Source organism: Octodon degus, unplaced genomic scaffold, assembly GCF_000260255.1.
Source record: "Octodon degus isolate 3935 unplaced genomic scaffold, OctDeg1.0 scaffold00133, whole genome shotgun sequence".
Classification (NCBI taxonomy): domain Eukaryota; kingdom Metazoa; phylum Chordata; class Mammalia; order Rodentia; family Octodontidae; genus Octodon; species Octodon degus.
The window spans coordinates 2,722,092-2,746,512 of NW_004524709.1; the positions used below are offsets into that span (position 1 = coordinate 2,722,092).

The 24,421-nt window shown below is 46.2% G+C and overlaps 1 protein-coding gene across 2 annotated transcripts; it reads left to right on the forward strand.

The window, feature by feature from the left end:
* Window positions 1–215: 215 nt before the first annotated feature.
* On the forward strand, window positions 216–21,197 carry Echdc3 (enoyl-CoA hydratase domain containing 3). 2 transcript variants are annotated; one of them, XM_004641270.2, is made up of 5 exons: window positions 216–549; window positions 4,540–4,661; window positions 6,279–6,376; window positions 10,991–11,191; window positions 20,016–21,197. In XM_004641270.2, the coding sequence occupies exons 1-5, from the start codon at window positions 386–388 to the stop codon at window positions 20,325–20,327; spliced, it is 897 nt and encodes a 298-aa protein (XP_004641327.1). In that variant the 5' UTR covers window positions 216–385; the 3' UTR covers window positions 20,328–21,197. The 2 variants fall into 2 exon arrangements, with proteins under 2 accessions (XP_004641327.1, XP_023557103.1); XM_023701335.1 differs by lacking the exon at window positions 20,016–21,197 and adding an exon at window positions 11,316–12,818.
* Window positions 21,198–24,421: the final 3,224 nt, after the last annotated feature.

Consider the following 24,421-nt stretch of genomic DNA (forward strand, 5'->3'; position numbering starts at 1 on the left):
GGGCTTTGAGCCCTTCTCTCCAGGAGTGCATGCGGTCAGCAGTGCAGTTCCAGGGTCACCCGAGCACGCAGCTCAGGGGAGGGCTCGCTGGGGCGGCTCCTTAGCGCGGGGCTGCTCCTTGGGGCGGGACGGGGCGGAGCGGGGCGGGGCGGGGCAGGGCCTTTGCGGAGAACGGGGGCCACCTGGGGCGGGGCCTGTGTCCGGGCGGGGCCTGGGTCCTGGCGGTGGCGCTCAGTCTAGCCTAGGGCGGGCTCCGGGGGGCTCTGCGGCCGGCGCGCCTGGTCTTGCCTGGTGTTTGCGTGCGGGTCTCGATAACCACCGGCTCACTGCGCACCAGCCCGTGGCCCAACGGGACCCGGCGGCGTCTGGCCCGGCGTCCTCGGCCATGGCCACCCTGGCGGGCCTGCGGGCCTGGGCGGCTACACAGTACGGCTACCTCCAGCGCAGCCTGGGGGCCCAGCTCCCCGCTGTTTTTTGCAGCCAGAGTTCTGGGGGATCCGCGCGGTCAGAGGCTCGTCCCACCAGCACGCGGCAACGGGACGGCATCAGGTCAGCCTGGCCAGCGAAGGTTCCCGGGGTCCGGGGACGGGGTACAGAAGGAAGGTGGCCAGGGGCCGCCCCAACGCGCGCCAGGAGGGTGGAGTTTTCTCTTCTCCCCACCTTTGACCCAATGGGACTGACCTATCTCTTGAGAGAGGAATTCCTGCATACTGAGTTTACAGGTGCCCATTGCCTGGCGTGGCAGCACGTGACACCTGCGTGGCCTTAGTGGAATGCCCTAGAAGAGCCCAGCGCCCCCTGAGTCCTCACGTCAACCGGGTGTTGTAGCTGGTGGACCTTGAGGCTGGCGTGGACAGCTGTCAGGTGCCCTCAGGTACCAAGCCCTTCCGCAAAGCCCTACCCAAGAGGAGAGCCCAAGCCCCTCACTTCCATGCCTGGCTGCAGGGGGAAGAGCAGGCTTAGCTGACCTGTTCTGTGCCCAAGCCCAGAAGTGCAGGGTTGGCCTGGGCATGGTGGCAGGCCAACAAATAGGATTAAAGACAGGCCTCCCTGAGCTCTGCCCTTCTGCATGAATCTAAAAGCCTTAAAGACACAGCAACACACCAACTGGAAGCCAAGTGGTGGAGCAATACAGTTGAGAGGGCTCTTAGCTGGTATGATCCATGCTGATTTTGGCTGGCCTGGGCAAGGTCAGCACAAAGGTACGAAATACAAAAGCAGGTCTGTTCAGTTTTTAAGACATGACTCAAGCTATCTATTAGTGTTGTCTTCTCCCACTCCGACCTGGAAGGCCATCATGTTTGAATGTACAAACTGCAGACTCCTAGGCACTCCATAGCCCAGCCTGCAGCTTTTTCAGTTTCTTCCAAGGCCCCTCTCACCACCTCCACCTCCTCACCCCCTCTTTCTCTCTTCTACTAGGATCTTAGCAGGCAGGTTTGCAACTGTCCCAGTAAGCCCATATGCTGTCTCCTCCCTACACACAACTGCTCTAAGTCCCTGGGCTGGGGTGCCCACTGCAGGGAGCCCAGGGTCTCAGTAGCTGCAGCAGGGCTTGAAGGGGGCTGGCTCTGTTCCTTGTGGACTCCTTTTCCATCCTTAGGGAGACCACAGGAGGAGAGCCAGAACAGGGCTGTGCACCACAAAGCCCACAGAGGGGCCTACTTGCCATTTTTAAGAGCAGTCCTACTTCTGTAAACCTGTCTACAGGTCTGACTGGAAGCTCAGCATTTGGCATATTGCTATGTTAGGATCTCAGTGGGTGGGCTTGAGCAGCTGGGTCACTTTAAGCAGCCCTGTACCAAGCTGTTCCTTGCGGCAATAATGCAGTCACGTAATGGAACTGGCTGTGAATTAAGTGCAAAGCCCGGAACTCTGCATTCATTATCCCTCATTCTTTAGCCTGCAGGATAGATAACCTCACCCCACTTCACGTGGAGGAGTCAAGTTCAGAGAGATGGCCCCTTGTCCAAGGCCACGGAGCCAGTGGATAGGATCACCAGGAGTGAGGAAGGTCCCTTTGCTCATGAAGGGGATTCTACTCTATGGTCCCATCCCAGCGCACTGCCACTGGGTCTAAGATAGATACTATAACAAAGATGTGGTTTCAAGCCCTTGTGGTGGTAGTTAGCTGTGAAAATATAAGTACTATTTTTGTCTTTAATCCAATAACAGACATGTGAATGTGTCCTATGTAGAATGACTGCTGTTCACAGACCTTCTCATGCTTTACAGTGATAGTCTTCACATACTTCACCAGGGAATTTATAGGGACCAGCTGTTGCTTCTACATGTACATCGTAGACCCTGGTGGTGGCCTCATACTGAAGGAGATTTCCCTTTTGGTTCATTGGTGTTGGTGATACTCTTTGTTTGAGGCATCACATCATTTGAACCATGACAGCCATTGAGAGAGTTCAGACCAGTGAGATTTTTAGGAGAGATAATTAACAGGTTTTGATGACCAGTGAAATAAGAAAGGAGAGAAATCTAAAATGATTTTCAGGTTCTGGTTTGGGCAGCTGAGGTAAGACAAGGGGAGAGGCAAGCATGGGAGAAGGAGGAAGATACCCTAGGGTTGGCTCTGTGGAGCAGTTGAGGAGACATTTGAGGGAACACAGCTCCAGGGCTCAAGCTAGTGTCTGAGAGTTGGCAGCATAGAGGGAGCAGTCAACACAAAGGCAGGTGGGAAAGTTTTGAAGAGTTTCATATAGAGGCAGAAGGCAAGGGACAGAACTCTCAGGGCTTCTAAGAGTTAGGAGATGGCAGAAGGGAAGCCCATGAAAGAAGTTAAGAGGTGGCCAGAGAAAGATAGAAAACTTGGGGGCAGAGGAATGTGTTTCCAGATGGACAGTGGATTTGGTGACCAATAGGAACAGTTTCCATGGAGAGGTGGGAATGGAAGCTTGTATACAGGGCTGAAAAGTGAACTCACAAAAGAACACCCAACCGTGAGTGTGTAATGTGTGCACCAGAGGATTAATGAAGCACACCAAGGGACAGATAAATGCCACATAGCAAGGGCTCCCCAGGTCTTGTGTGTGTACATGTATATGTGTTAGTTCCTGGGTACTGAACCAAGGGCTACTCCACCAGCCTCTAAAAGGGCTGCATTCCTAGCCCTTTTATTTTTTTATTTTGAGACAAGGTCTCACTAAGTTGCCCAGATAGGATTCAAACTTGTTATCCTCCTGCCTCAACCTCCCACATTCTGAGATTCCAGCCATGTGCCACCATGCCTGGGTCCAGCTGGAACTTTTACAAAATTATGCCTTGGGCCTTAGGATTTCATTGAGACATGTGTCACTCATGGGATGGCAGGTCTTATACTGGCCACAGCAGGCACACTTATTATTCTACTGAAAGGCTGTAAGCAGGTCTCTCCCCACCACCATTGCTCTCCCAGATAGAGGTGCCAAGTCTATCAGCGGATCAGCCACAAGTAATGTTTGTATTTATGAAAGAACATGTTTATGAGAAGCAAAGCAATATCACAGCCACCTGAAATCTGCAGCAAAATTGAAAGGGTGTTCCAAAGAAAGTGGCTATTCTTATTGCACAGAAATAAATTCAGCCATCCAAATTGTTTTCCAGAAGCCTGTGGCACAGTGTTACACACGGAGAAGCTGAGTTGACTACGTAGCAATAGGAATATCCAATTCAAAAAAGGATGAGAAAGGCAGGCAGAAAGCACTGTAGGTGGAAACTGATAGGAAATATATAAAATCCATAACAATAATCTGGCATTGGTTCATTGCCCCTTTTTTATAACAGCAAAAATAAGACATTTCTGTGTAAGGCAATAAAATGACAATATGGGGTGTTTTATTCAGTGTGTGGGATGCTTTAAAATAGTGAACAGCCTTTCCATGCCAGCATTTTGCAAGATGCTGTGTCCAGAGGATCCCTCTTGTTGTATGGCTTTGTCCTTTGTTCTTCATACATCATCCCATTCTCAGACAGAATTATTTTGCAGAATAACAGGATGCCCTCTAAGAGATTTTGAAAAAGTGCTGTCATATGTGCACATTGGCAGCTGTCCCTTGGCTGCTTTTTCCTTGGGTGGGTGGAAGGAAAGTTAGGGGAGTATTTTCATTCTTGGCTCCTTTCCTAACCTTATTCTGAAGAATAGCACCAGGAAATAAGTTGAAGGTAGTAGGCACTGTTTGCCCGATTCCTGTGGCTCCTGCCGCTGTCACAGAAAACTCTCATTCTCTGTGGACAGAGATGATTTTGGAACTGCTGTGACTTGGCCTTTCTGCGGGGGTGGCAGTCATGTTTCTGACAGCAAATGTAGAAAAAAGAAGAAACAAATCCAGGGACAAGAGAGAAAAGCCAGCCTGCGTTTCAGGCTGTCTTTTTCTTGTTTTGACTTAGCTGTGACTCCAGAGAGCTGATGGACCCTCTAAATTGGCACTAAGCACTAAGAAATTCTCTTCTCTGGGGGTTTTCAAATAGCCCCAAATTAGAAAAGAATTGCAGGGTCCTCACTTGTTTTGTCGGGTGTATGACCCAGGGATTATAAAATGTTCTCCACAGGACCATCGTCCTGAGCGATCCAAAGAAGAGGAATGCGCTGTCACTCAGAATGCTGAAATCCCTCCAAACTGATATTCTTCAGGAAGCTGAAAGCAAAGACCTGAGAGTCATTGTCATTTCAGGTATTTATGTGACCTTGATCCCTAGAGCATTTATCCTTTTTGTTTCCTCAAAAGTCTTTGGTTAACTGGGGAATTCTTTCTCATCCTGGAAAGCTGTTTCGAAGCTCCTCTGAAGGACTTTTGTTAAGGAAAACTCATGTCACTGGGAACTTAGTATCATCACCTATCATCACCGTTAACGGTGGAAATTGTAGCACCAAATACTAGATGGTGAAAGTGAGTCCTGTTTTTTGTTAGATCCTAGAAATTGCCACACTTTGCTATGTTTGTTTTCTGATTAAAACCAGCACATCAGGGCGTGGAGTGCAGCGATATTGCTCGGGTGCTTACCTAGCAGGCATGAGGCCCTGAGTTGGTTCCCTAGAATGGAAAAAAAAAAAAAGTAGAGTTTCTTCATGGACCTTATAAATAATCTTTTTGGTAAATCATATAATCAGCTAGGAAATGGTTGTCTGAGCATTGGATTGGTTTGTCTTTTCAGGCTGTACGTTTGATCTCTGCAGCATTGTCTTTAATGCTGCCCAAAAAAGTATGCTATATTTTGCCCACCTCTTCCCGTGCTCTTTTTCCAATATGGGTTATTCAGGAATTATCTTTTCCTGTGATGCTGTTGGGGGCATAAGTAATAGTAACATCAGCATTTTCAAACACCCTCAGAAAAGCATAATAACGCCCTGTGATGCTTGGTTTTGTGAATTAAAGCCCAAGAGCCGATCCTCAGAAGGTCACCATCTTAGCAAACAGAGACGTTCAACTACTTTCTATGGCAGAGGGAAAAGAAATTAGAAAGAGTAGAATTCAGCAGCCACACGAAATGCAAGCTGGACTCAGCAGAGGTCTCTAACTTCTTAGCTGCACCACTTCTTACTTGCAAAACAGAAGATGCTGTTACCCATCAAAATGACCACAAAGAAGGAGAAATATGAAAAAGTGTTATCGGTTTATTGGAAGGATGACCTTTGTTGTGGATGACAGTGGCAGGAGCCACATTCTCAGCTCCCTCCTTTGTAAACTAAAGAGCTTAAGCCAGGTGGCACCTAGGTTCTCCTCATACTCCGATTTTCCAGATTCAACCCCTGTGGATGGTCCTCCTTGTGAGCTAAGTGACAGAGGCAGTGCCAAAGGCATGGTGCATTTCCAGAGACCCTCATGGATGCACACTCTCAAGCCAGATGCAGGGCTAGGGAGCGACTCAGTAGAATGAAGCACTTGCTTAGCAAGCACAAGGGCCTCAGTTCAAACCCCGATTCTGCAAAAAAACAGTCAGGCCAGATGCAGTCCAAAATTAAAAAAAGAAAAGAGAAAAGAGAAAAGAAAGAAAACAGCCTTCACCTTGGTCATGGAGGATTTCCTTAGGCACTTGCTTATTTTCATGGGTCTCCACAGTGCGCTCTTAGGAGACAAGGGCTTTGGCATTTCACCACAGTGCTCTATCTGTGCCTTTCCAGGCAACCTAGAGTTGTTCTTATCAAAGCTGAGCCCTTAGCTTTCTCTCTAAGTGTCCACAGCCTAAATATGTGCCTGGTTAGTAAAGTTGTTCAATAAATAAGTAAATGAACGGCCTATCTGTGAAGTTTGACATCTCTTTCTTTTTTATTCTCAATGGGAACATGCTAGCTGAGGGCCCTGTGTTTTCTTCTGGACATGATTTAAAGGAACTAACAGAAGAGCACGGGCGTGATTACCACACTGAAGTATTTCAGACCTGTTCCGAGGTAAGCGTGGATGACAGTCAGCACTGCAAGCCGAAAATGACTATCATTCAGTTGGCTTTCTAGTTTACAGATGAGTTCTCACGGACAAGATCTAGCTACAATGGAGCTCCTGGAAACTCTGTGCATGACCACTCATGGATCCTTCATCCAAGCTATGACTTAGTTTGACCTGTAGGAGGTGAATACAGGGGCCTGGGGAGATGGTTCAGTGGAATAAGCGCTTCCCTGGCAAGTGCAAGGGCCTGAGTTCAATCCCTGGTTCCAGGGAAGCAAACAAACAAACAAACAAACAAACAAATTCAAATGTAGCTCTGGGGTCAGGGATATGGCTCAGTAGAATAAACGCTTGTCTGGCAGGTGCAAGGGCCAGAGTTCAATCCCCAGTTCTGCCAAAGATAAACAAGAATTGTAAACATCTGCTTCTAGGCTGAGCTAATATGTTTAGGGCTGGGGAGATGGCTCAGTGGAATAAGTGCTTCCCTGGCAAGCGTAAAGGGCTGAGTTCAATCCCCGGTTCTGCCAAAAAAAAAACAAAAACAAAACAAAAAAAAACAAAAACAAAAAACCACAATCTGCTATTGGAAGTAAAATATACAGTGGCACTCATAGTTGGCATCAGCATTGCAGGGTTTATCTTGACATAAATGTTCTGAGTAAGAAGTAAAAGGTAGAAATGTATATCTCTATAGACAGAAGGAATCTATGGTTATGATAATCTTTAAAGTTTAAAAACTAAAACAACCCTGTTAATGGGAAAGAAACAATATTTATAAATAAAAGTGGTAATTTTAGAAATTTTTATTTTAAAGAAAAAACAATTTTAAAACAAGATGATAGGCGGGTAATGGTTAATACATTGCTTATTGCTATCTTTAAATTAGGACTAGGACAAAGAATGATAAGTACTTGGTTAGAAAAGGGCTGAAGTGACTTCCTGGGGCAGTGACACACTAGTGGTGCGCACGGTGCTGACATAAGAGACCTGTGTGTCCTTGCCTCTCTCCTCGTACCCTGCTGAAGGTGGAAACTCCAGGAGACTCCTTCTCTTCTTACACCTCAGCAGATAAATGGCAGTGGGACAGAGTTGCTTAATTTTAGAAATAACTTAGAATCCTCAGTAATTCCTTCCTGTGGGGTGAGGAAGGAGTTTTGTTTATGTCACATTTCAGAGTAGCCATAACCAGAAAACAGTGCTTAATTCGGGACAGTGAAATAGAAGGCATAGCCGGTTCGTGTCAAGGGCTTGATCATTCTGGCATGTCTGTTATCTACGTTCCCTTTGTCTGTTCCAAGCTTCTCACTAACTTTATTTAAAATATTATAAATTATGAAAATAAGGGGGTTGGGGAGCTAGCTCAGTAGAATAAGTGCTTGCCTGACAAGTGCAAGGCCCTGAGTTCAATCCCCAGTACTACCCAAAAAAAAAAAAGATTTTATTACAGAAAATTTTGAAGATCTAGACAAATAAAAGGAAGAAAAATAAAATCACTAATGCAATGCTATAATCATACCACCCAGAAAAACTATAATTCTTTGCTAATTTATTTCTAATAATTTTTTCTATGTTCCTATTTGAATCGTATTAGTATGATCATAGTGTACAATTTGGGTTTTTTTAGTGTAGGATTGTGTATAACACTATGATTATAGCACTGAATGCCATAATCTCTGTGCCCACTAATATCTGTAGCACTCTGGACATATTAAATTATGTAATAGTTATGTTCTATAAAGTTGGTGTTAATATTATGCCCGTCTTACAGATGTAAAACTAAGGAGTCGGGGGCTTGCTAGAATAAGGCATAAGGAAGCACAGACTGGGCAGCAGCAGATTCCAGCAGCCTGGCTCCAGAACACTGCACAAGCCTTGCACCACCATTCTGGTATTTCCCTAGGAAAATGTCATTTTATTAATAATGCTATGTTCGATTAAGTCGATACAGTTTAGTTTGCATTGCTAGAAAATTATCTTCATATCATCTCAACAAAACACCTGAGGCAATTAACTTATGAAGAGGAAAGGTTTGTTTAGCTAGTAGTACTGGAGACTCAAGTGCAAGGGGCAGCCCCATTGCATTGGGCCCTGGTGAGGGCACTAGGTAGCAACAGCAGGGAGTACAGGGCCAGGCAAACTGCTCACATCGTGAGCCATGGAGCAGAGAGACAGGAAGACACCAGGCTCCCAAGGTGCCTTCTGAGAACACAGCCCCCATGGCTATAGGGCCTCCTACCATGGCCCCTGCCCACAGGTTCCCCCGCCTTCTGGTAGCATCGCCTGAGCACCAGGCCTGTAACATCCCACGAGACTCTCCCCTGCACTGCAGCAGCCGTCTACTGAGTCTCTTACACTTGTATTTATAGATGTTTTTAAAAACTACTGCAAAATAATGATTTGGTGAGCACCTTAAACCATAGAGCTTTTTATCTATTTCGAATGTTATTTTAGAAGCAGAATTCCTGTATCTAAAGTATAAGCATGTGTAATGCTGTTGAATATGTACTGTGTAACCTAAATGTGCTTTTATCATAACTTTTTAAATACTAGCCCCTCATAGATGGCAGGCAGGACACGTGAACCATTCAACTCCAATCTCAGTTGGTAGGCTTTTTCTTTGGGGGGGAGATACCAGGAATTGAATTCAGAGCCTTGTGCTTGCCAGGCAGGTGCTGTGCCACTGAGCTACATCGCTGGCCCTGTGGGCTTTCATCCATAACCCCAGTTCCTGGGGGACGGAGGAATCCTCAGCATCAAATGTTTCCTTTCTTTGCAGCAAGACTTTTGAAGGTCTGATTAGTTATTCCCTTATTTTTCCATTTCACTGGGAATAAGCGCCATCTTGAACTCTTGTGACCTTTCCCTAGGAGATGGGAACTTCATAAATCCATGAGTGGTTTTGTGGAGGGGTGTGTGTGTGTGTGCATTCTTCTGAGGGGAGGGTCATTAACATTTACCAGATTCTTAAAAGACAAAAGATGACCCTCCCTCTCAGAAAAGTAAAGAGTGTAATAGAATATAATATACTACCCTTAAATATATAGTGATATGTCCTTAATATTCAGGATAGTCTCTGAAAAATATGTTGTTAGGTTACTTCATGATTAGGCAACATAAAATGTACTAAAGTAGCAGGCAGGCATGGTGACATGTGCCTGTGTCCCAGCGCTTGGGAGACTGAGGCAGGAGGATCACTGAGTTTGAGGCCAGCCTCGGCTACATAAGCAAGTTCAAGGCCAGCTTGCACTGCATAACAAGACTTTGTCTCAAAACAATAGTGCAGGAGCCAAGGCATGTCTCCGTGAGAACACGTCCTTAGCGTGCGCAAGGCCCTGAATGCGGTCGCCAGCCCCAAAAATGTATGGTGTAATAAACACATCAACCAGTAACCTCGTCGCTTATTTCCATCATCAGGGACTATGCATCGTCATCATCTCATGCTTCTATAAGACTGGCAGTGCAGTAGGTGTGTTCACTTGAGGTCACCACCCCGAATGAGCAGGGCCTTGCAGCGTGGTGGCACGCAGGCTGCCAGATGACAGGACATTTTCAGCTCCATGGTAGTCTTATGGAGCTACCATCAAATATCCAGTTTGTACTTGACTAAAATGTCATTATGCAGCGCCTAACCATATAACTGCTTATTTTAGAAGAGAAGCTGATAAATATCAAATGTTTATGAGTATAAAAGAAAAGTTTCCTAAGGCAAAATCTTCAAATCAATGAAGGTCATTTTTCTTTGAATTGCTGCCTTGGGAAAAAACCCAGATGTAGTTTCTATCTTACTTCCCTCCCTGGCAGGGTTCAAAGAGCAATAATTTAGAAATTGAAGTTGCCATAGCAACACAATCTGTTTAGAGTGTCATGAAAAACTAAGCTGCAAAGACAAGTGAAAGTTCCAGCAATTTATGGCAGTCGGGGTCACGCGAACACATTTCCATCTCTCTTCTCAATGCCAACGGTTCTGTTTTTAAATTTTTGTTTATTTTGATGACAGCGGGGTGTCCCCCCTCCCCATTTTAACTTAATAGAATTGAGAGAGTATTCGTGGTGGTAATTTGAGAAGTAATTACTGAGGAAATTGCCTTCAAGTCCCTTTTGCATCTTAATTTTTCAAGGGAGCCCCAAGTACTAATTTCAGAATCTTAACCCAAGGACATCGCATGGCGCAGGGAGAACAGAACCATTTGTGAAGGGTTTTGCTTGCTCTCCTGAGACAAACTCCTCACTAATCCTCAGTGGGGTGCTGGGGAACAGGCAAGAGGAATGTCACCTCCAAGTCCCCCAAGCCAGCCTGGCAGGGGGCCTGAGCAGGTAACCCCCTCTTTTTGAGCTTCCTGTCTTGTTCCAAATGGGGTTTCTTCCTTATTGGGGTCTGAGAAAGCCCAAATGATAAAGTGTGGTCTGCAGTAGGTAGGTAGGTAGTACAAGTTGGTGCTCTGTGTGTGTGTGTGTGTGTGTGTGTGTGTGTGTGTCTGTGTGTGTTGTGTGTGTGTGTTTCACATACTCTGAGGAACTACGACCTGTGAACAGCTCTGAAAAGAGAAACAATAAAGTAATAGGTGTGAGGATGACTTCTGCCTCCGCAGGGAAGTACAGTGGCATGTGTATTCCTGCAGGTCATGATGCTGATCCGGAACCACCCTGTCCCCGTCATTGCCATGGTCAATGGCTTGGCCACAGCTGCTGGTTGTCAGCTGGTGGCCAGCTGTGACATCGCCGTGGCAAGTGACAAGTCCTCTTTTGCCACTCCTGGAGTGAACATCGGGCTCTTCTGCTCCACACCTGGTGTGGCCCTGGGGAGGGCGGTGCCCAGAAAGGTAATGTAATTTCCTTTCAGCCCTCCTTCAGATTTTCTCCTCCTGTGCTCAGGAAATTTTAGAATTACCTTGGGTTTTGTTGTTGTTATTTTTCATTTGGGGTTTTTTGGATTTTTTGAGACAGGGTCTGCGCCATACACACCAGGACATTCCACCCAAGACTTTCTGGCTGGATGTCCCTGTTCCTCTACAGCTCTTACACTGGGGGTCAATTTGTGAAGTCACCACATTTCAATTTTACACGCCTCTGAGTACAGATGCAATAGCAAATAGAAACACCAATAGGACGCCCTGAATTTGGAACCAGATTTGTGTGGACAGGCTCAGACTGGGCTGACTCCCAGAATAGCAGGCCCTGAGCTCTGGCGGTCCAGGGCTTAGATGGGATAAGCAAGCAGGAAGTGCAGAGGCAGAATGGCTTGTCAGAGGGGTCATGGCTGATTCAATGTGCTTCACAGTGACCAACTGTTTCTTAAGAGACAGGAGGAACCCGAAATGGAACAGGAACTATTCCCTGGGAAACTAACAAACTGAAGTATCCTGGCTGGGGTGGAGCGGGTATTTTCTGCTACACAGCTAGTTAGGTTTTTTGGTTGGCTTGTTTTTATAAAGTCAAACTATTTTTGCAAATTTTTTCTGAAATACAGTTGAGGCTCAGTTTTGTTGCATTGAATGGTTGCCTGTAAGATACAATAGTGTGCTGACTGAATATCAGTATCAAGAGCTGGAACTGCATCCCTGGCCCACTTGTTGACAACCTCTCCTGCTCAAGAAAGGATTCAGTAACTGGCTATGTTGGGCTTACAATAGTTGCGGGTTGGCTACACATCCTCTCTGTCCAAGAAGGAATTACAGAGTTGTCTCCTTGTTGCTAACTACAGTGAAGTCCATTCTCACTGCAGAGCTCTCTTCCTTCCTATAACATCATAAAGTATTTACTGAACATCCCTGAAGTAGAATCCAACAGCATCCTTGTTCTGGTAAAAGGACATCATCATTCTCAGTTGGAAATCTGTAAACATGGGGAAAATCATATACACAGCCCTGAAGTGCTTGTTAGAATATATTTTCTATTTTAGTAGTAACTGCAGAAATTAGCATTTGCTCACATGCTTAAGGCCCAAAAGAAACGAGACCCAAGGGGAATCAAGCACAAGGCCAGGAAGTTTAGGAAAGGATTCCTTTCTTCTGTAATGCCTCCCCCCTAAGTTTTACAGAAAAGTACGTTTGTAAGGAGATTCTGAAGACAATTATGTGAACACACACCTGCTTCTGAAAGTGAGCTGGAGGGGGCTGCACACTGTGAACAGTGACACCTTCTCCAGTGTCTTCCAGCAAGGGTGCTCTGTTTCTATCAAAATAGATATTTACTCTAAATGAGTAATTTACTCTAAATAAGTATCTCTTCAGTTGCCACATTGTGCTAGTACATTAGATGTAAATGTATCACAAATCTATTTTCAGAGTTTATTTAAACTTCCTATAAACTGTAACTGCAAATCAGATCATGAGACCTTTACATAGCCAAAAGTGATGGTTAGCCTGCCTGGTAGTTGTTTATCCTTTTTAACCCCTGACTTGCTGGAAAGTTCCATAGTACAGCTTTGGAAACCTTTAAAGCAGACTTATTGTTGGGGGGAGGGACAGGGTCTCACTATATAGTTCAGGCTGACCTTTAGAATCCATTCTTGATTAAAACAAACTTTAAAATCAAGTCTTATCAGAACTGATTTCAAGAAACTTAATGCCAATTAAACTTGTTTTTGAGGAAAAAGAGGGAGCCATGTAACATAAAAAGGCCTTAAACTCCAAGGAAACCCAGTTCTCGGAACTACATTGCATAACTTTCCAGTGTAACAGATCAATAGGGACACTGTCAGGACCTAGGCAGTGTTTCCCTGGCAAAGACAACTTTGTGACCAGTAAGGCCCTCTCAGGAACGTCTCTTGGAGTGTCCTCTCTCTTCCTCATGTCTGACCCTCCAGAAGGCTGCTGAGTAACTCTCCAGGACTACAGAACTTTCCAGTCAGCCAGCTGAACATGGTTCAGCGTGAGTGTTGTCAGCAGATGTGTTTGTGCGTTGCTTCATTCGTGCTGGGCTACTAGGGCGCCAAGAGGATTGGGAGTATGTTTTGGGGTCAGCACCAATGAGCACACACGGCTCCTTAGTCATTACTGCAGTACCCAAAGGGGAATTGTGTAGGAGGAATATGTGTCAGAACCTTGGTCAGGTTTCTGAAGTCTGCAGAACCAACTGATGAGGCTAGCTTTGGAGAAAAAATTGGGATTCATAAAAATCTTAAACCTGCCGAAGAGTCAAACATCTAAATCTGGCCCAAAGCACCTGCGCGTCTCTGCCTGACTGTTCGTACCGGAACACAGTCTCCTACAGCTCCACCGAGCATGCGCCTGACAGCGCGCTTCCCCTGTGTCCCTAAGGAGGCAAGCAGCGACCTTTGCAAATCCTCCGCTGTGGGAAGTTGTAGCCTCTCTCACGTCGCCTGAGACATGTATTGGTCACTGGCGCCCTCTGCTGGTCATCCGGGGAGCCTACTTAGTCTGAGATCCACAAGTGGGGTTCCTCCTCTGGAGGCAGAAGTGATAGTCAATCTTCCACGTTGAAGGGGCTGGGGAGATGGCTCAGTGGAATAAACACTTCCCTGCCAAGCGCAAGGCTCTGAGTTCAATCCCCAGTTCCGCCCAACTACATTCAAGCATGTGCAGTACCCATACTTGAAGCCACTGGGACCTTCATGAGTAGGACTGGTGCCCTTATAAATGGGCTGCGGACAGTGCCAGGTTTTTGGTGGTACCAGGAATTGAACTCAGGACCTTGTGCTTGCCAGGCAGGGACTTATGTCACTGAGCTATATATTACCTTGATCTTGGACTTTGCAGAGTCCAAAACTGTGAGATACAGACTTTTGCTGCTTATAATCTCTGCAGTTTATGGCGTGTTGTTACAGCTTTCTGAATAGACTGAGGCAGGGCCCATCTAAAAGACACTGTGCCCAACCAGAAGAAACAGTGCCACGGCACAGGGCACTTGTCACTGTGAGACTTGATGCTCACTGGTGCCCATTTTAATGATCACCTGTTTGGGGTGCTGTGATGATACCTGGAAGCCAACTTTAGAGTCAGAATTTTTCATCTGTCACAGGTATGCTGATATTAGCCACTGCTTTTATTAGGCGCCTGCTGAGTGCCTGCTCTGGAGCACAGGCTTTGCGCCTACTGTTCTCTAAGCACCATACCACAGGGGCGTGAGACACCCATCCAGTTTCCGCATGAAGACACAGACTGTCCAGTGTTACGTGGTATGTTAGAGGTCTTCTCATTAGTAACCAGCAGACCTGGGCTGGGAGCTCCGGGTGGTGTGTCCTTGAACTGGCACAGCATTTGCACAGTCCTGTTCAGCGTCAGCCTGAATTCTTAAGGCCCTCTAGCCATCTTCTCTCCCGCTTGCATCCATCCAGGGCACCCATCAGCTGGCCACCTGGCCATCTGCCTGCTCTCCTCGCCTTTCTCCTGACTTGGGTCCTAACAGCTGCCATTCCTGGGACCCAGGTCGTAGGTCTGAGACTGAAGAAGTCAGAGCCCGACTCAGGCCAGAGAAGCAGCAGGCACCCCAGAGTTCAGAGGCCACAGTCAGGGAGGCTTTCCCTTCGCCAGCACCTGGCACATGCAGGGACCAGGCCCCATTGGGTCCTGGTTGTCTCCCTTCACACTGGGTTCTGTCACATTACATGGAGTAGGAAAGAGGCTGAAGGGAGACATAAATAAAGCCTATTACTTAATGGTCAGCGTTATGTTTTATTGTCAGGAAATCTTTGTAATAATAGTAATAATAAAAGAAGTTTATACCAAAAATAAGTGAGACTGAATCCAAGAATGGAAAGGACCTGGCCAGAGTATGTGACTTTCAGCTCACCTTTAGCAAAGCCACATATGGAATATTCCAGAAAGATGTCTTTTCAGTAATTCCACGTGAAGTGACTTCTGTATTCAGCAGTTCTTGTAGTACTAGGATGCATGGTGTTAGGAGAGGCAGGGACCATACCTGCCTAGATTCTAGTTCTGATTGTGCTGAGCACTGTTCCCAGGCTCGAGAGGAGCTCCTGGTAGTCGTGGCCTGACCGTTGTCTCAGTCTCTCCCTCTCGTTCTGAGCACCACACAGTTTTTGTTTGGATGTCTAGCAGTCTTTCTCTAGTTGCCAGTTGATGGACTGAAGGGAAAATATCTTTCATATCCAATTGAAATTCTTCATATTTTAGCTCAAGTCCATTTTCTTTTTGTTTATTTGTAGAGGTTTCACATTAGATTCTTTGGTATTGAAGAGATTGCTAAATTTTTGCTCCTGCCCTAGAACTAAGGGTCTTCCCTATTCATGTGTCTTGGGGACTTATAATTCCACTTTAGTTCAGAGATTTATATACCATTTTTTTGAAACAAGTTTCTGGAGTTACTCTAGCAGTATGCATGTTTCCATATGACTCCTGTGTCTTCACTCAGGCTGCCTTAACAGATGCCACCCTTTGGGTAGGCAACATTCCTCAAAGCTCTGGAGACTCAAGGTTCAAGGTCAAGGTGCCTTGTGGCACTGGTGGTACAGTGATGAATGCAGCTGCCTTCAGATCGAGGTGCCCACCACCTCAGCTCCTGGTGAGGACTCTCTTTCTGGTATACAGATAGCCACCTTCTCATTGGCCTCCAGTGTAGAAAGCACAAGCTCTCTGTGTCTCTATCATGGTGTGGCTTACTATCATGACCTCCTTGAACTCTACTACCTCCGTCTAGGGTTGATCCCCAAATGCTGTCACACTGGAGATTAGGGCAGCCACAGATGAACTGGGCAGGGGCATCTCCCTGTTCCTAGCGCTGCACTTGATGTCTAGTAGGCTTTCTGTATAAATGCTATTGAGTGAATGAACCAGATAATATAACGCTATCACTTAAATTCCTCTTTGTTGAAATTCCAACCTCCCTTCCTTCGTAAACATAAACTCATACCAAGTCCTTTGAGCTAGTCTCCTGCAAGCTAATCATTAAAATTCTTTTTTCTGGCTTATATCTTCCTCGGTGGACCTTTCTTTCTAGCATTTCTGTTGTGCTGCGACAGTGTGCCCCGCAGACAGCAATTAGCTGTCCTTCCCTGCAGCTCTGGAAGGCAGTCATCTTTACCCTTGTGTTCCTGATGCGGAAGTGGGCGATGCAGAGCACCCTGCCCAGGGGTCCTTCACTGCACTGATAGTCAGCAGGCCTGGGTCTGGGTCCCAGCCCTAAGTTTTGCCCTGGCTCCAACCTGTGGAAGCCTGGACTCCAAAGGAATCCCACTGAAAATGTCCTGGGACATCTGCAGTCCTGGGTAGCTATCATATCTGAGTCTGACAGGTGCTTTTTTTTTTTTTTTTTTTTTTTTTGGTGGAACCGGGGATTGAACTCAGGCCCTTGTGCTTGCCAGGGAAGCACTTATTCCACTGAGCCATCTCGCCGACCTCTGACAGGTGCTTTAAAATGTGTAGTTGGGCCTGAGAATAGATAAACAGAGTTGGGGAGTCTCAGGGCACACAGAAGGACATGAAAGGAAAAGGAGGATCTGAGCAAGGTGTCTATCAGAAGGCACTGATAAGGGGGACATGTGCGCTGTCTCAGTTACTTTTCTCTTGTTGCTGAGACAAATACCCAACAACCAAACTTAAAGAGAGACAGCTTTCTTTAGCTCCCAGTTCGTGGAGGTTTCGGTCCATAATCAGCGGGCTCTAAGGCAGGTAGCATGGCTGAGAGGCAACAGTTCATGGCAGTGGGGGACAGCAAAAGCAGTAAGAGCAAAAGTGAGCCAGTGAGCAGGCCTCTCTGCCTGCCTTATGCTGCATTCAGGCTGTCAGCCCCAGCTGGGTGTAGCACTCACGCCCATAATCCCAACACTGGACCACGAATCAATCAGCAACTCTAGAAGCCCACCCCATGACTACATGAGGCTTTGGGGGGACACCTAGACAAAACAGAACAACCATAAATCATCAGCCCACTGCAAGTCCCACTGCGTGGGCATGAATAGATGCCCATCTGCTAAGTCAGCCAGAAAAAGGACTACACTTTAGATTCTATTATTTCCTCTATCCACCTCTCCTCCATTCTTAACTACTCCTCGATGTCATTTGAGGTCTTGATCATTCCAAGTGATAATGCAATCCATCGGCCTCAGTTCAATGTTATTTTTATTTTTTATGTCGCCTCCCTTTTCTAGCTGTGGCCACTTCCTGAGATGTGACCCATATGAGTTCTCTACGCCTCCTGTGCTACTGAAGGAAAAAGCCACTAGGAGATGCAGTGACACTTTCCACTTTGGCAACAGTGACAGGTGGCCTTAGGGCAAAGGTGGAGGAAACTATCTTTCCCCCTTTGCTCTGACTCACTGGGTGTCTTCGCCAGAATCTTGTTCTGTACCTGTGAACAGTGGGATTCGGTTTTCAGCTCCACATTCAACCAGGAACCTCAGACACACTTTGACCTGACAATACTTCTCCTGGCCAGCTAAAAACTGGTTTGCCTCCAGCAACTCATGGTGTCCAGGGCCTGCTTCCTCCAAGAGACAGTACATTTCCATGTGGAAGTTGAGATTCAGTCCTCACCCTCAACTTTACAGAAGATAAAACAAGCTAGATATCACCCAATCTGGATGCCAAGACTGTGTGTGTGTGTGTGTGTGTGTGTGTGTGTGTGTGTGTGTGTGTATTCCCTCTACACCCCCACTTGGGAGATAGCTGAGCTCCAGCCAGGCTCCTGGTCTCTCTTTTCAAAGCTTGCTTTCTGGGTGATCTGATCAGGTTTCATGGCTTTAAAACAAATTATCTACACAGGTGATTCTGAACTTGGAGCAATACTCACCCCAGGGATATTTGGTAATGGCTGGAGACATTTTTGATCATCATAACTAATATGTAGAGGTCAGGGATGTTGCCAGATGTCTTACAATGTCCAGAACAGCCCCACACAACAAAAAATTATCTGATCCAAAGGTCAGTATTGCTGGCTATGGTGGCATGTCCCTGTAATCCTAGCACTGGGAGGCTGAAGCAGGATGATCACATGAATTCAAGGCCAGCCTGAACTACATATGGATACTTTACTTCAAGGAAACCAAGCGGCAGGCAAACAAAATGACAGTATCACCAAGATTGTCCTTAAGGCTGATGACACCCAGACTTCTCTATCAAGCCAGGCCAGTTATCAATAGCCAAGTAATGAGCCCCTGAAAACTCAATAGCTCCAGGCAACAAGAATTTGGTTAGCTCATGAATATGCAGCTTGGACAGGCTCTGCAAGGAAGGCTATTTCTGCTCCAGTGTCCGTGGCTTCCCTGGAAGGACTTGAAGCTGGGGAGGGCAGCGAGGGGACTCGTGGGGGTGCTCACAAACGCCTGGCTGTTGAAGCCATTCCTCAGCTGGGCCCCCATCAGAGGGCACTGAGCCTGCCCCCTCGGAGTGGCCTGGGCTTCCTCACTACCTGACACCCAGTTTCCAAGACTGAACATCCCAAGAGAGCCAGGCAGAAGCTCAGCCCCTTATGACCTTCCTCAAAGCAACCATAGCATCCCTGTGCTGTGCTCCATTTGCCATCCATTCACTCATTTAATCATAAATATTTGGTAGAGCGCCTACTCTGTGCAAGTTATCTTTGGGTTCTGGGGGAGCAGAAATGAACAGAACACTAAAAAATAAAATTCCTGCCCTGCTGAAATTTATAGGAGATTAAAGGAGGTACATAACTACTAAATAAACATGAGAAATATATAGTATGCTAAAGGGTGAAAAATACAAAGGATAAAAGTATATCCAGAAAAGGGTGAGAGTGTTGTCCTTCGTGTGACAATTTCCATTGCTCAGTCATAAAGGGCTTCATTGATAACATGGCACATGAGTAGAGACACGAAGGAGATAAAGACAGCATGAGGATACCAGGCAGAGAGCTTTCTGGGCAGCGGGGGGCAGAACATAGTGTGAGGATCCTGAGGGCCCGTGAGCTGGTCATGTTTGAGGACTAAAGATGCCACTAGGGCTGCAAGAGTAAGCAAGGGGTGCAAGGAGAGGAAGGCTCCCCTGTACCTTGCCCACCTACACCAGGGACTTGGCTTTGTCTCGTTATAGAACAAGATAAACAGTGTGTGGCCCGCTGTAGAACACAGGACCCCAGGGCGAGTGGGGAGGTGGCACTCCCTTTCTGCAGCCTGGACACCTCTGGGGAGGCGGTGTGGGAGGGTAGAGGCTTAACCTCCCTGCCACACCCTGCCTACTTGAACGGTATGTGAGGCTCTACATCTTGTCCCTGGAAGACAGTTTTTTCTTCCTCCACAAGACTGCAGGCTCCTCTTTCTGGTCAGGCTGAGGTGAAGTTGCCTGAGGACATCTCCTTATGGAAAGTGGCCTGTGTTGGTTTATGAGCGGTAAAGGGCCTCACCATGGCAGCGTGTGCAGTGGCCTTCTATCAGATGGGCTGCTGTCCTGGGCTTGGCCTTGGAAAGATGCAGATGGAATCTCGTGTCAGCAGAGAATCAGATCCATGGAGGAGCAAGAGAACCTGGAGAGAGCTGCTTTCCTCTGGGGCTACTTGTATTTTCTTCACTCTTGGAAAGATCTGATCTCACCCTGGCAGGAGCTGGGGTGCTGACGCCATCAGGGTGATGGATGACATGTCATTTGAGATGCAGATAACAGGGCCTAAGTGTAGTAGTCAATCAGGAAAGTGAGCGTCTCAGCAGAGGGGGGAGGGGTGGGGCTCCGTGGCTTCCAGAGTCTTAATGACCTTGCGTGCTTCCTCCCTCAGGTTGCCCTAGAAATGCTTTTCACTGGAGAGCCTATTTCGGCCCAGGAGGCCATGCTCCACGGGCTGGTCAGCAAAGTCGTGCCAGAGGAGCAGCTGGAAGAGGAGACCATGAAAATAGCAAAGAAGATCGCCTCCCTAAGCCGCCCTGTGGTATCTCTGGGCAAGGCCGCCTTCTATAAGCAGCTGTCCCAGGACCTTAGAACAGCCTACAGCCTCACCTCCCAGGTCATGGTGGACAACCTGGCACTGCAGGACGGGCAGGAGGGAATCAATGCCTTCATACAGAAGCGAAAACCCACCTGGTCACATTAGCCAGCAGTAACAGGAATGGAGGGCGGAGCCCAGTAGGGAGTGGGAGCACAGTCCAGGAAGAACCCTCAGCCTCACCTCGGACCCCTCTGTACCTGGCCTCCTGATGTTACAGAAGACAGCTCTGTGCTTTCAGAACCTGCTAGTGCTGTCATGGCAGTGGTCTGCATTAACAGCAGAGCTCCATGAGAAAGGAAGAGAGGACAGCAAAGGAAGAGCTAACTCAGTGGCAGGTCAGGGAGTGCCCGTGTTGGGCCAAGCCGGGGCAGATAGCCTAGCATCTACTCCTTCACAGTACCTCAAGGGAGAGGCCCCTGAGCAGAAGGGGACGATCAGGCGAGGCACAAGGGAAGGGTATGAGTCGGACTCCGATCAGCAGTGTCCTCTAAGGCAGAGCCAATTCTAGTAGCTCATGATAGATGAAATATTTCAAATCTCCGTGAGATGTTCACACTGAAAATTTTGATTCTATCTGGAAATAATCATGCCTGTGGCTTTGGAATAATCTTACATGATTTAAATAAATTAAATATGTATAGAGACTGGTCATTTTATCTTCCCAACCAGACTGCAGACTAAGATAGAAATCAATTAATTCTGTGTCTATCCACTCCAATGGGCAGAGTAGGTGCTGCGTATTCTCTAATGAACGTTCCTGCCCTCCAAGTTACTGGGAAAGCAGGACTGCAGGCTGAGGGTAAAACAGAGCAAGGTGGGGCGGGGGCAGACACACATCTGCTCCCTGTCACCTCCACAGTTAGGGTTCCGAACCCTGCTCAGCTTTTGGTAAAGACTCCTGAACGGGGTCTGGCATTTGAATTCTCCAGCTGCACAAGAGTTTGGCTGGGTAATAAATGTGCTCCTTTTTAGCTCTTAATCTAATTGAGCCCCCAAAATATTCCAAATCTCTTGTCTTCAAACTTGTTTATAAAGCTTACTTTAAAAAAAAAAAAGTATGTTATTTGGTACAGGGTCTCACTATGCAGCTTGGACTTCCAGTGATCCTCTTGTTTTCAGCCCCCCCAGCAGCTGGGATTACAGGTGTGCACCACCACACCCAGTTTTACTGGCCTGTTCAGCATGCCCAAGGGCAAGGCCAGCACAACGTGTGGTGCGGGGGATCGAGCCCGGTTCCCTGTGCTTGCCTAAGCAGGCGCTTAGTCCACTGAGTTATCTCATTGGCTCACTTTTGTCTTTTTGGATGGTGTTGGACATGAGCCAAGAACCTCATGGGTGCCAGGCGAGTGCTCTACCACTGAGCTGTCCCTGCAGACCTCATCTCTTTTTTTTTTTTTTTTCCTTTTTTTTTTTTTTTTTTTTCCAGTACTGTAGTCTGAACCCAGTGGCTTCACACTGAGCTATATCACCATATATTTTTAATTGTTTATTCTAAGTCAGGACTTCACTAATTTGCTAAATAGCCCAGACTGGTTTCAAATTTATAATCCTCCTGCCTCACCCTCCTAGAGGTGAAATTTCAGTGTACCACCACTCTGTTTTTTAAAAAGAAAAAAATAATAAGTTAGTTTCGTAGGAGTAAAGTAAGGCCATAACTTTGACTAATGCCAGAGCTCCATAGCCAGAGAGAGCTAACCTGTGGTTTCCCCTCTGATGGCTGAAGCACCCCTGCTATGCTGTTTCCAGGTAGTGTCTCAGCTGCTGTTGAGATTGGCAACGGTTTTCTTCCCCAGGTTTTAGCAAGGTAGAAAGGAATGTGGTTTCTGAACAAACAGGAATGAAGTGATTTTTTTTTTCTTTTTAGATTGAGGGAAGCCGGCAAGTATCTCTTTGTCAATGTGGGCTGACATTCAGGGGTTGCATTGTTCCACCTGGCTGAAATAGATTTAGGGGGATTTTGAGCTTGCTTCAAAGCATTTCTGGGGATAAGACATTCTTCAGATAGAGACGCAAAATGTGCTCAAGACATCTAATAAACTTGCTCTTTGGCAGGCTCTGTTGAAATCAGTACTATGTTTACATGAACCCATAAATCAAAAATCTCCCATTTGTTATGTTAGAGTTATTACTCTCATCAGTTGCTAATTACCTTTTTAAGACAACCAGTCAGCCTGTCCAGTTCTTACTGTGATGTTTTTCAAGGCCCTTAGCCCTCCATGAGCCCAGCCCTCAAGCTCTTTTCTATGCTTGCCGTCCGTCTCTTACACTGCCTGGACTCTCATCTCATTCACTTATGCACCACTGCCTGGCACCTACGGGATGCAAGCCCTGCCAATTACAAGTTCCATTAGACTCAGACCCTGCCATCACAGCAACTAGGACTTGCCTGGAGCTTTCACACATTGCTTTTATTTAATCAACACCATTTTCCTTTTATAGAAGAAGAAACCAAAGAAATACTCTAACATCTCATAGCACACAGCTTGTATTGCTGGCATTTCAGCTCAGGACTAAGAGATAGTAAACCATGTGTTCCTGCGATGACTGTTGCTTTTGGCAGACACTGTGGGTTTGCATACTGACTTTGCACTTTCTTTATCACTAATAAACTCCAAGTTTGTTCTAGGGCTGGGTAACCATATACTCCAGAAGAAGCTGGCCTTGATTTAGTCCAAGGGAGCAAATCTTTTTCTTCCCAGATTTTTATTATGAAAAACATTAGACATTAGAATATGCCTGTAATCCTAGCATTCAGGGAGGCTAAGGCAGGAGAATTATAAGTTTAAGCCCAGAATGATCAACATAGCCACTTAGTGAGACCTTTACTAAAAATAAAAAGGGCTGGGGACTGTAGCTAAGTGCAAAGACCTTCGATTTAATCACCAGTACTACAAATAAATATTAAGATCTTAGGAAAGTTAAAACAATGCAACAATGTACCACAGTCACCACTCAGTGCCAATTAATATATATGCATTTATTTGTGAGATTTTTTTGGCCAGACTCTTCACACATAATTGTAAAACCTAAAGGGGTTTTCACTGACCTTCGCAGACCCAAAAGCTACAACTCTTGTTGCATAGGTCTTGCTTTATCTTGGTCTTAACCATCCAGCAGAGAAGTATAAAAACAAGGCATAAGAAGTAAAACCATGGTGTTATGTTGAGCTGTAGGGGACTCAGGTCAACAATTTCTGACATCGCCAGGCAAGTGGAAGCCCCAATACTATTATGGACTACTAGACTCTTTTAGAATATTTTGCTGAGTTCACACACCTATAATATTCAAATAATGGAACTAAATAAAAAAGGAGATACAGATGAATGTCCATTTTGTATCTGTGTATTCAAAATGGTTAAGATAGATATATAGTTATTCTCTTAATGAATAGAGGGATTTGTTCTAATAGTGTTTGTAAATAGGATATCATGTCTGCATCTTGTACAGCAATTAACCACTAGGAAGAATGTATGCAATGTGTTAATTATTGAAACTGTCCTACCAATTTGGTTTGAAATTGTCTCATTGCTATTTGTTTCTCAATAAAATTATGGGGAAAAGAAAACTAAAGGGGCGCCCAGAAGAGGGACCACTAAGCAAAATCTGGAGTGACCTCCACGATGATGTCCACTCCCAAAACTATAAAGGTAAGTCACCCTTATAGGATGGAGGCTTTCTAGAAGACTATTCAACAAAATTCAAGCAAAAGCCTAAGCAGATGCGCTGTACCCAGGCTCCCTGCAGAGTCTCCTTGAGAAAGAATTTATGAGCTGCTTCACTTCTAGTCCCTTCCTTGGCATTTATTGGCTTTTTGATGAATGCTAGAACAATTCTTCTGTCAACAGTTTCTCATTAGGGGCCTGGCAATGTTCACGGGGCCATTATTTTGCTCAGCATCAGGCCTGGTCACTGTGAGAAGAGGCTCCCCTTAGAAGCCATCCCTCAAGGTGCGGATAACCCATGGCACCACTCCTCCTGCTGCCAGCTGCCAGAGGCACAAGCAGAGCATTTGTACAAACAGCTGGCTGTAATGAGCCATGCACCTGCCAGCATCGTACCTCTCCGTTTCTTCAAAGAACTATTTCAGGTTTGATTCTGTTCCTTTTTAAAATATATTATGGGGAACTTGCTGGTGACATAATTTTGAGGACTTACTTTTATTTTTTTTTATTTTTATTTTTATTTTTTTTTAAAGGCTT